We start from the raw sequence: 10,678 nt of genomic DNA, 5'->3' as shown, positions 1-10,678 counted from the left end.
TCACATGACTAAGGAAGCTGGTGGGCCCCACCTTTCCTTTCTCACTGGGGGAGGGGATGTCACCCCTCCCTTGCCACCAGCCTCTGCTTCTCCCCTCACAGACTGTCTCAAACACCACGAGGCCGTGGCTAAAGAAGCGCTTCTGAAACTTGGGAGTGTGGGGGTTTTCCCTGGGGAGGTCTATCTGGAAGCCCCATAGCCTGCCAAGTCCGTGTAAGAGGCTCCGCGCCTCTCTGTGGGCCACGTGAGCCCCCCCCGCCCCCGAGTGCCGTCTGTGCGCCTGCTGCTCTCAGACCGATGACCCTCCCAGCTCCTTTGCTAGTCAGCTCATGGCAGATCAGAGATGGCCAGCGGGCAGGGCTCCCTCTGAGGGCCAGCGGGCAGGGCTCCCTCTGAGGGCCAGCGGGCAGGGCTCCCTCTGACATAGGCCTTTCAAGCAAAACCACGCCACCGCAAAGGAGAAAACACTCCCCCAGAACCCCGTCTGACATCACCCAGCGGTGTGTTTACTCGACCAAACGAAGAAGACGGTCTCAGGAAAACGGTGTCTTAGGAAAATCTCAGGGCTGGTGCATCTCTATTAGCGTGTCCCCCTCACACCCCCCCGCCCCCCACCTTTTAACCCAGAGAGATCTGGTCAGGGGGCCCAACTCTCTGTCACAACCTCGGTCTTGTCCTCTTTACATTGGGCCTCAAGACGCTCAGCTGTGGGTTGTCGCCGTGAGGATGAGAATAACGGGCGTGAGGTGGTGATGCGCAGCCTGGCCTCTGGCGGGCTCTGGCGGGACGGTGGCTGTTCTTGGATTGGTGTGACTCCCGGGAAGGAGCCCTCGGCCCTGCCTGGCACACAGTAGGTCCTCCACATGTGGCTGTTGATTCATTCGACAGCTTTTTCTTTTTCGCTTCCCATGCTCCCGGCCCTATATCAGGCATCCCCAAACTATGGCCTGCGGGCCGCAATGCGGCCCCCTGAGGCCATTTATCCAGCCCCTACTGCACTTCTGGAAGGGGCACCTCTTTCACTGGTGGTCAGTGAGAGGACCACTGTATTTGGCAGCCCTCCAATGGTCTGAGGGACAGTGAACTGGCCCCCTGTGTAAAAAGTTTGGAGACCCCTGCCCTATATTATCACTCCTTCCTGCCCTCCTCTCTTCCCGTCTCCCGTGAGCCCCGGGAATATTAGGATAGAGCCTTCCTGGTTTATTCTTTACATCACCTGCTGAGGTGGAGACCCCTTGCAGGAAGATGCGTTTGGGACTCCGCGCAGGGCCTGGCTTGCGGTTGAGCCCTGGTCAAGGGTCAGCCCTTCTCAGTAGGAAAGCCCGGGGCCCCCCCACCCCCCCAACACCTGTGACCATGTGGGCTCCTCTCTTAAAGGCACGGAGGGCCCGGACGGACGCAAGGCAGGGCGGCGCTCAGACTGGTGTTCTGGAATTGTCCCCTGGCTACTGTGTGTGCAGGGCGTCTTGGAGGCCACATGAGGCGGCTCTGGGGTCAGGGTGAGGCTCGTACGGACCCCTGGAGGGAGAGGCAGGGGGCTGGGGAGGGGCGGATTCAAGGGGGCTGGGACAGTTCCCCGTGGTTGAGGAGGGGGGCTCTGGAAGCAGTCTGCCTGGCGACAAATTCCAGCTTGACCACTTACCAGCTGTAGGCTCTTGGCAGGTGTCTTGACTCAGTTTCCTCACTTGTCAAGTCGCACGGCTGTGGAGCCCACACGGCGGTGTTGCTGTGAGTATAAGTGAGTTCATCCTGAGAATTGCCCGGAACATCTGAAGTGCTTAACGGCCGTGAGAGCGGCTAGAATTCGTATTATTATTGAACACAAAGTGAGCTGAGGAAAGGGTGGATGCTGTCACGGCTTTTGCCCGGGACAAAGAGATCAGCAGGTGGCCCTCCTGTGGCCGCCTCTCCACTGTGCGGGGAGCCTCCGGGCCAGGAGCAGGTGGGTGCTGCAGGCTTCCCGCCCCAGCTGGTTAATTCCCTGCTAATCCTGTAACGGGCCCAGCCGGCCGTGGCGGGTATCAGAGACACCGGGAGCTGCCCGCTCTGTGCCCGCACGTAAGCAGCTCGGCTCGCTCGCCTGGAACCCCAATCCGCTCAGCGGTAGCTGATAGCCTGTGAGAGAAGCTCGGAGGGGGAGAGAGGCGTGGGACGGACACAGGTCCCCTCCCTCAGCTTTCTTCTCTGAGCCCCCTGCTTAGGGGAGCAGACCTTGGCCGGCTAAAGACACAGCCGGCCCTCAGGCCTCACCGTCCACGGCTCTGCCACCTCAGGAGATCTCCCAAGCCTCTCTGAGCTCCCGTTCCCCCGGTCCTAAAGTGGGGGCAGTGGTGCCCACCTCTCAGCGTGAGTGGGTGCATGAACCACATACCCGTGCCCGGGGCTCTCTGGGCCCCAGGGAGGGTGGGTTCAGCTGGTACTGAGTCAGCTGCTCCAGAGAGTTTGATCATTAAGGGGCACGCGTGTGGGGAGCCCAACAGGACGGCCTCGCACCCAGGCTGGCTACCACACGCTGGAGGGACAGGCGGGTCATCGGACGGGAAGTGCCCACCTCACCAGGGAGGAATAAACCAGACGATGGGTGTCGGGGCTCAGCTCAAGGTCAGAAGCACGATCGGGGCATCAGAAGTGGTGGCAGGAACCACTCTCAGGCGTGCTGTGACGGGGGAACCCACAGTGGCTTCTGAGGAGGGGGCGCTGCTCTGGGCTGCAGCACCGGGCTCCCTCCCGGGCCACGCAGTGCGGTCTCCGGAATCCCCGCACGAGCATACAGGGCGGTTTGCAGGGCTGGGGCCCGCGGGGCAGGGAAGGAGGACATCCCCCTCCCCCCCCTTGAGAGCAGCACTGGAGGGTCAGGATACAGGGATGGGGCAGGGAGGGGCACGGAGCCCCACCCCGCCTGGGTGTCTCTGGGGCAGGGAGGGGCACGGCCCCACCCCGCGTGGGTGTCTCTGGGACCCTCCTCATGTCCAGTTGGGAGAACCGCCTTGTGACCCCATTCGGATGGATGGCTGTGGGTCTTGACGTTGGGTTTATAAGGAGTTCATTGTGAAAGGGACAGCTTTTCGCAGACTGTTGTGAAGAATGAATTCATCTGCCGAGGACTTCCTGAGGGTCAGGGTGGGAGGTGCTCAGATAGAGCAGGGGCCGTGGCCCGTTGCGGCTGTGCGCCTAAGGAGCTCACGTGCCAGTTAGCGGAAACGACAACCAACCACAAATCTGATACCGGGACAGCAGGAGGCGGGGCTGCAGCACAGTCCCAGGGTGACGTGGAGAGCCACCCAGGAAAGTTCATCACAGGGCTCGGCAAACACCTCCTTGGGGTTTGGGGAAGCCCATTCGTCTGCTCACATCTGTCCAATGGCTCCCCCTCTCTGAGGCTCAACTTCCCCATCTGTCCAATGGCTCCCTCTCTCTGAGGCTCAACTTCCCCATCTGTTCAATGGCTCCCCCTCTCTGAGGTTCAACTTCCCCATCTGCCCAATGGCTCCCTCTCTCTGAGGCTCAACCTCCCCATCTGTCCAATGGCTCCCCCTCTCTGAGGCTCAACCTCCCCATCTGTCCAATGGCTCCCTCTCTCTGAGGCTCAACTTCCCCATCTGTCCAATGGCTCCCCCTCTCTGAGGCTCAACTTCCCCATCTGTCCAATGGCTCCCCCTCTCTGAGGCTCAACTTCCCCATCTGTCCAATGGCTCCCCCTCTCTGAGGCTCAACTTCCCCATCTGTCCAATGGCACACCCTACTCTAAGAGCTGCTCAGACGTGAGCTGTGTCCGGCATCTCCCGGCACCCAGCGGAGGCGCTCGCTGATGCCTGGTGATTCCTTTCCCTGGCCCTTGGCCTCGGGCACCGACTGGGCCTCTGTTTTGTCATCTGTCCAGGGAGAACCAGATGCTTTCCTGCGATTCTATCTGAGTGGGGGTTGATGAGGGCCCCCCCCAGGGGCTCAGGGCACACCCCGCCCCACAGGGAAGACGATCACAGGTCTCACCATCTTCTCTCCCTCCCTCCCCAGCAGGAAGAGCCAAGGCAGGATGGCGTGGCCGGGGATGGTGCTGGCTGTCTGCCTCCTCCTGCTTCCTTCTGCCACAGGGGACTGCCTGGCCCGCTGCTCCCTGTGTGCCGTGAAGACCCAGGAGTGGTCCAGACCCATCAACCCCCTGGTAGGTTCCGGGCCGGGCTTCCGGATGCCCAGGCTCTGGGGGCTGTGTGTGGAAAGGGGCCGTCTGTGTGCGGAGCCCAGAGAAGGAAGAGGGCAGGCCCAGGCAGTGGTGTGTCCGTCCTGCAGACTGGTCCCCCCTGGGCATAGAAGGAAGAGGGCAGGCCCAGGCACTGGTGTGTCCGTCCTGCAGACTGGTCCCCCCCTGGGCAGAGAAGGAAGAGGGCAGGCCCAGGCAGTGGTGTGTCTGTCCTGCAGACTGGTCCCCCCTGGGCAGAGAAGGAAGAGGGCAGGCCCAGGCAGTGGTGTGTCCGTCCTGCAGACTGGTCCCCCCCTGGGCAGAGAAGGAAGAGGGCAGGCCCAGGCACTGGTGTGTCCGTCCTGCAGACTGGTCCCCCCCTGGGCAGAGAAGGAAGAGGGCAGGCCCAGGCAGTGGTGTGTCCGTCCTGCAGACTGGTCCCCCCTGGGCAGAGAAGGAAGAGGGCAGGCCCAGGCAGTGGTGTGTCCGTCCTGCAGACTGGTCCCCCCCTGGGCAGAGAAGGAAGAGGGCAGGCCCAGGCAGTGGTGTGTCCGTCCTGCAGACTGGTCCCCCCCTGGGCAGAGAAGGAAGAGGGCAGGCCCAGGCAGTGGTGTGTCCGTCCTGCAGACTGGTCCCCCCCTGGGCAGAGAAGGAAGAGGGCAGGCCCAGGCAGTGGTGTGTCCGTCCTGCAGACTGGTCCCCCCCTGGGCAGAGAAGGAAGAGGGCAGGCCCAGGCAGTGGTGTGTCCGTCCTGCAGACTGGTCCCCCCCTGGGCAGAGAAGGAAGAGGGCAGGCCCAGGCAGTGGTGTGTCCGTCCTGCAGACTGGTCCCCCCCTGGGCAGAGAAGGAAGAGGGCAGGCCCAGGCAGTGGTGTGTCCGTCCTGCAGACTGGTCCCCCCTGGGCAGAGAAGGAAGAGGGCAGGCCCAGGCACTGGTGTGTCCGTCCTGCAGACGGGTCCCCCCTGGGCAGGGCACGCATGGCCTTCTCGGTGGTCAGCCCGGCAGCCAGGGACTGCTGTCCCTCCAGCTCCCCATTCCCAGCTCCAGATCTGAACAGCATGGGCTGACTCAGGTCTGAGACAGAAGGAGGCTCGGGTTTCCAGGGAGCTTGATGCTTGGCAACAGGGGCTGTCAGTTATTTCGGGAGCCAGCATCCTGAGAGTGACCTTTCAAGGTTTCCTACCACCCGGCTGATGGGCACCTCCAAAGCGAGTCACTCCCCTGGAAGGAGCTCTCTCCACCACCCCGAAACACCAGGGTCTGGCGGACAGGATCCAAGCCTTGACCCCCACCCTCTCCTCCCGGGTCTCAGCGCCTCCTGGCCCAGCCTCATTAGCTTCGCCATGAGTCAGACTGCCTCACGTTCCTCTCTGTGAGGACGGCAGTCCGGAGCAGAGGGGCCGACGGCGTGGCGGGCAGAGTGCAGACGGGGTTCTGCTGCCACTTTCCAGCCTCGGGACCTTGGAACCTCCTCCCTGAGCCTGAGTTTCCTCACCGGCACAGTGAGGGGGGGGCGATTCCGTGAAAGAACAATGCAAGGTAGTCATTGTACCAGCCCAGCCCCTCTTTCCTGAGAGGAGCACAGCTCACGGGGTGCAGCCCATGGGGTGGTCCCCGGGAGAGAACCGGGGTGCAGCGTGAGGACTCGGGACATTAGACTGTCTGGGTCCAAGTCCCGGGATTGTCCGGTATTGTCATCGCCATCGCTGTCATCGTCATTGCCATCAGCGGCAGCGTGTTCGAGTTCTCCCAACAAGCCTGTGAAACAGACGCCGCTGTCCCCCAGAGCCGGGGAGCCCTCACACATCCCCGCACGCAGTCTTTCCACCACTCCGCACGCTCCCCTGCTGCCCCACGGAGTCTCTGAGGCGCCCCTCCCGCCCAGGACAGGTTGGCAGAACCAACCTCTTTCTCTGGGGTCAGAAGCGAAAGAGAGGGGTGAGCTCAGCAGAGGACGGTGGGGAGAGCTCGCGTCCAGTTTCGGCGTGGCCGCCAGGAGCCACGTGCCCCCTGGGAAAGCGGTTTCTTCATTTCTCCACGTCTGCTCCCTCCTCTTCCACACGGGCACAAAGTCACCTCCCCGTCTGCGCCACGGGAAACGTGGAAGCAGCGATCACAGCGTATTTAGATTTTCTCACACATTGGACAGAGGACTCTCCGGGGCACGCCGGGGACACGTGTGCTTTTTGACAGTTCGGTGGGGGTGACATGACTACCCCCTGTGGTCTCTTGCAGATTTGCTCCCTGGAGTGCCAGGCGGCCCAGCCGTCCACGGAGGAGTGGGAGAGGTGCCTTCTGTCCTTCTTCAGCCCCTCCCCCCTGGGGCTCAGCAGCGAGGGAGCCCTGGAGAGCAAGGCTGCTGTGGAAGAGGCCTACGGCCAGCTGGCCGAGCTCGGGGGCCCCTCCCTGAAGGCTCTGGGGGGAGACAGGCCCCTGCAGGGCACCCCGGGGGCGGCGGAGGGGGGCGCTCGGAGCCCGGGCCTGACAGGGAGGCTGGGACGCCCTTCCGGCTGGTTGGAGGAGGGGTGGGAGTCGGAGATGCCAGAGGGCACCCGGCTGAGCGACGCCGCCCTGGAAGCTGGAGCCTTGGACTCCGACGAGGAGGACCCCAAGGAGCAGGCCAAACGCTATGGGGGCTTCCTGCGCAAATACCCCAAGAGGAGCTCGGAGGCTGCCGGGGCCGGGGCCGGGGCCGGGGCGGGGGAGAGCGTGGGCCATGAGGACCTGTACAAGCGCTACGGGGGCTTCCTGCGGCGCATCCGCCCCAAGCTCAAGTGGGACAACCAGAAGCGCTACGGCGGCTTCCTCCGTCGCCAGTTCAAGGTGGTCACCCGGTCGCAGGAGGACCCCAGCGCCTACTCCAGGGAGCTTTCTGCTGTTTAAACTCCTCCCCACTGCCGTAGAGGTGAGTCAGGAGCGTCCCCCAGCCCGGCCTGCAGTCTTCTTCCTCCTTGTGCTCCTCGTCCAGCACGCTCAGCTCAGCTCAGCTCGGCATTGCAGCAGAACCCAGCCCGCCCCCTTCCACCTGGAGCACGGGGTTTGTCTGCGGGCAGGGAGGGGGGAAGGGTGGGGGCTCCCCTTCTTCAGTGGGCTTGGTGCCTGGCTCAGACCCTAGACCTCTACAAGGGCCGCTTTCCCTATCCATCCCTCCTCCTCGTTCGTGTGACACCCCACGCCGGAAGTCCAGGCTGACCTCTTCATCGCTCTAGGTCTGTTGTTTGTTCCCAAGCTTTGCTGATCACATGCCTCTCTCTCAGAAGAAAAATGGGGCATGCCCCCACGCAGATACGCTTCTTTAGATAGTATACCCGGGTACCATAAACCATAGACGAGGTAGAAATGTTAAATAAGAGAAATAAACAAATAGACATCCTACAAATTTATTCCCAAGCCTCAAAGGCTGTCCTGGGCACCCCACTCTGAGGACCAATGCTTTAGGTAAAACGTGCAAACCGTAGCCTGTTATTGGGGGAGGAGTCTCTACGCTAGAAAAGTCAGCCGTCTGGCGGATGCGTTGTTCAGCCCATGGACTCCGAGTTCTTATGGTTAGAAACACACATCCTGGCCTGACCTGTCGTGGCACAGTGGATACAGCATCGACCTGGAACGCTGAGGTCGCTGGTTCGAAACCCTGGGCTTGCCCGGTCAAGGCACATATGGGAGTTGATACTTCCTGCTGCTCTCCCCTTCTCTCTCTCTCTCTCTCTCTTTCTCTCTCTCTCTTTCTCTCTCTCTCTGAAATGAATAAATAAAATCTTTAAAAGAAAAAAAAGAAACACACATCTTAACCGAGTTCCTGGACTTCCGGTCCATGCCGGTACCCTGGACAGCTCCCCATGGAGAGGAAAGGGAGCCGTGCCCCCCTTCCTTGCAGAAGAAAGACAGTTCTCCCTCTGTGTGCCGAAATGATCAAGGAGGGAGTGAGACGCACCAGTATGTTCTGTGCAACAAACTCCAATTGTGGACCGCTTCCCTCAGCCCACATTAAACTAATTACACCGATCGGTATCACGCTCCCACCCCGGGATGAACCCGCCGCGGAGTCAGGTTGATGAGGTTAAGCGCAAGCATGTTCTCCAGCAGCTGAAGCGGCCGCGGAGAGCCCAAGCCATCTGGCCAGACATATGCAATGGGCATTGAGCGAGGGAATTGGGGAGCAGCAACGAGAGAGCAGGACAGGCCCACCCCAACCCCCACGACGATTCCTCCCTCTCAGCGTCAAAATAAAACCAGAGAGAGAGAGAGAGAGAAGTGCAATGATTAAGTGCTCGATGCCAAATGAGTTCCCTTGATTCAAATATCCCAGAATCTGAGGCAGAGATCTCCTGGTGCCTTGGTTTCGATCAAAGCTCCCCTCCCCGTCTTTCTGGCTCACTTGTCCCCGGGGCACAGTGGTTTGGTGTGTGGGTGGCTCTCGGGGGCTGGGCTGGGTGGGAGAGTAAGCGGACTTGAGTTGGGTTCATTTGTGTGACATCTTACCGGGCACACCTCTTCACGCGCAAGTCCCCGCTTCCTCCTGACGTTCTGAAACGTATCGATTGTTTTAGGGTTCTTTTGTGCACTTTAAAAAGAGGAAAAAAATCTGTTTATGCCATTTCCTTGGAATTTGCTTAATCCTTAATAGGACAGTGTTGTTTCCCACTCCCTCAGTACAATAAATAAATAAAGTTGCAGATGACTTGGGGGATAATATGTGTGTGTGTGGGTGCCTCGGTCTCCAGAGAGTGAAAACACCATTTGCGGAAAAAGAGGGCTGGGAAGTGAAAACACACACAGAGGCGCCTGCACGTGCACACACACACACGCTCACACACACACAGCTGGATGTTAGAACACGAAGTGGAAGGTAATAGAAAGAGCACACATCTCAGGGTGCCATAGCCCCAAGTGTGAGAGCCATGTGAACTTGGCTAAGTCAGTTGGCCTCTCTGAGCCTTCGTTCAGTAAAAAAATAAAATTAAATTAAAAAAAAAAGACTAATAAGATAAAGGCCGAGCATGCCGATTTTTGCAAAGGTGGCTGAGGATCAGAGGCAGCCATGCATGCAAAGCTCCTAGGATATAGTCGGTGCTCAGTCAATGAGGGTTTCTTCAACCACACTGTCTTCCAGGACAGTGGCAAAGCTTAGGCGCCCAGCAGCACAGTGGTCAGAGCAGGGACAGGAGCTGCAGAGGGAGCCTGCAGCCCAGGGGCCTCCCAGGGGCTGTCTCCTATGCTGGATGACTGGGGACAGCAGAGAAAAGTGTCCCCGGCCAAGGGTGAGTGTACTAGGCAGGAAGAGCTCTCTAGACAGCGGGTGGCAGTATGCCCTTTACTGAAAGAATGTCCTTCATTCAATGGCACAGACGAGATGTCTTTAATAGGGCTTGTCTGAGAGAGACACCGTGGCCACACCATCTCGTGGGTTCCACTTGGACCCTGGCTTTCTGAGTGACTTCATGGGAAACACAAGGTCAGGAGGTCTTGTTCATTCTCTCCTTCAATCAACAAAGTGGCAATTGGAGGCCAGCTGTGTGTGTGGTCGGTCTTTTGCTAGGAGTTGGAAGTCCAGGGAATTAAAATGGACAAGGTTCTCTGCTCTTACAGAACTTACAGTCTGGCGGGAGAGACAGAGATAAAGAAGTAAACAAAATTATAAATCTCAAATTAGAAATAGAACTAAATAAATTGTAAATGAGATCAACTATCGTGGTGATGGTCCTGAAAGAAACAGCTGGGAATCACTGATCACGGATCGTAAGGGTAGAGGAGATATCTTCCTGGGCTGTTCAGGAAATCCCTCTTGAAAGATATCCCATTTTTGATATTTATAGGCTCATCAAGTTGAAAGGCACCACCCAAGGCTGGGGTTAAGTTCTCCATTCACCTACCCCGTGCGGAAATAGACAGGTTGATACTAAATTTTAATCTGCCTGAATGCTTTCATTCATTGACTTGGAGTTCACAACATATTGCTACTTCTTAATGATTCAGTGTTGGGATGTTTCATCTTCATGTTGGGTTGAAAGGTAGATTTCTGTTACTCTTACACTTTGGATCTTCTTCCCACTATCTGGTAGCCCAGGAGACTCTCTAAGGAAGACTTTCCTGTTACTTGCAAACAAATGAGTCCTAACTATCTCCAGTAGTGTGAAGAAACAAACAAAAAAACCCCAAATAATTTATTGGTTCATATAAATGAAGAATACAGACATCAGCTTCAGGTAGAGCTTGATCAAGGGGTTCAATAAGGACAACAGGACCTCTCCATTACCAGGATCTTTGCTCCTCTGTGTTGGACTTATTTATATTTTTATTTTTTATTTTTTTACAGAGAGAGAGTCAGAGAGAGGGATAGACAGACAGGAACGGAGAGATGAGAAGCATCAATCAGTTTTTTGTTGCGCATTGCGATTCCTTAGTTGTTCATTGATTGCTTTCTCATATGTGCCTTGACCACGGGCTTTCAGCAGACTGAGTAACCCCTTGCTCAAGCCAGTGACCTTGGGTCCAAGCTGGTGA

At 58.4% G+C, this 10,678-nt stretch overlaps 1 protein-coding gene across 1 annotated transcript; it reads left to right on the top strand.

Moving 5' to 3' along the window:
- The first annotated feature begins 4,028 nt into the window (after nucleotides 1-4,028).
- PDYN (prodynorphin) lies at nucleotides 4,029-8,583 on the top strand. Its single transcript, XM_066235637.1, has 2 exons — nucleotides 4,029-4,162; nucleotides 6,413-8,583. Exons 1-2 carry the CDS (start codon nucleotides 4,034-4,036, stop codon nucleotides 7,058-7,060), a joined length of 777 nt encoding a protein of 258 aa, XP_066091734.1. The 5' UTR covers nucleotides 4,029-4,033; the 3' UTR covers nucleotides 7,061-8,583.
- The last annotated feature ends 2,095 nt before the right edge of the window (nucleotides 8,584-10,678 follow it).

The sequence above is a fragment of the Saccopteryx bilineata genome, chromosome 6, assembly GCF_036850765.1.
Source record: "Saccopteryx bilineata isolate mSacBil1 chromosome 6, mSacBil1_pri_phased_curated, whole genome shotgun sequence".
NCBI lineage: Eukaryota > Metazoa > Chordata > Mammalia > Chiroptera > Emballonuridae > Saccopteryx > Saccopteryx bilineata.
This window is presented reverse-complemented; position numbering and strand designations above follow the sequence as displayed.

Coding starts and splice junctions, on each gene's coding strand:
- PDYN (XM_066235637.1), top strand. CDS start 4,034: ATGGCGTGGCCGGGGATGGTGCTGGCTGTCTGCCTCCTCCTGCTTCCT. Junction 4,163..6,412: donor CCAGACCCATCAACCCCCTG/GTAGGTTCCGGG, acceptor GGTCTCTTGCAG/ATTTGCTCCCTGGAGTGCCA.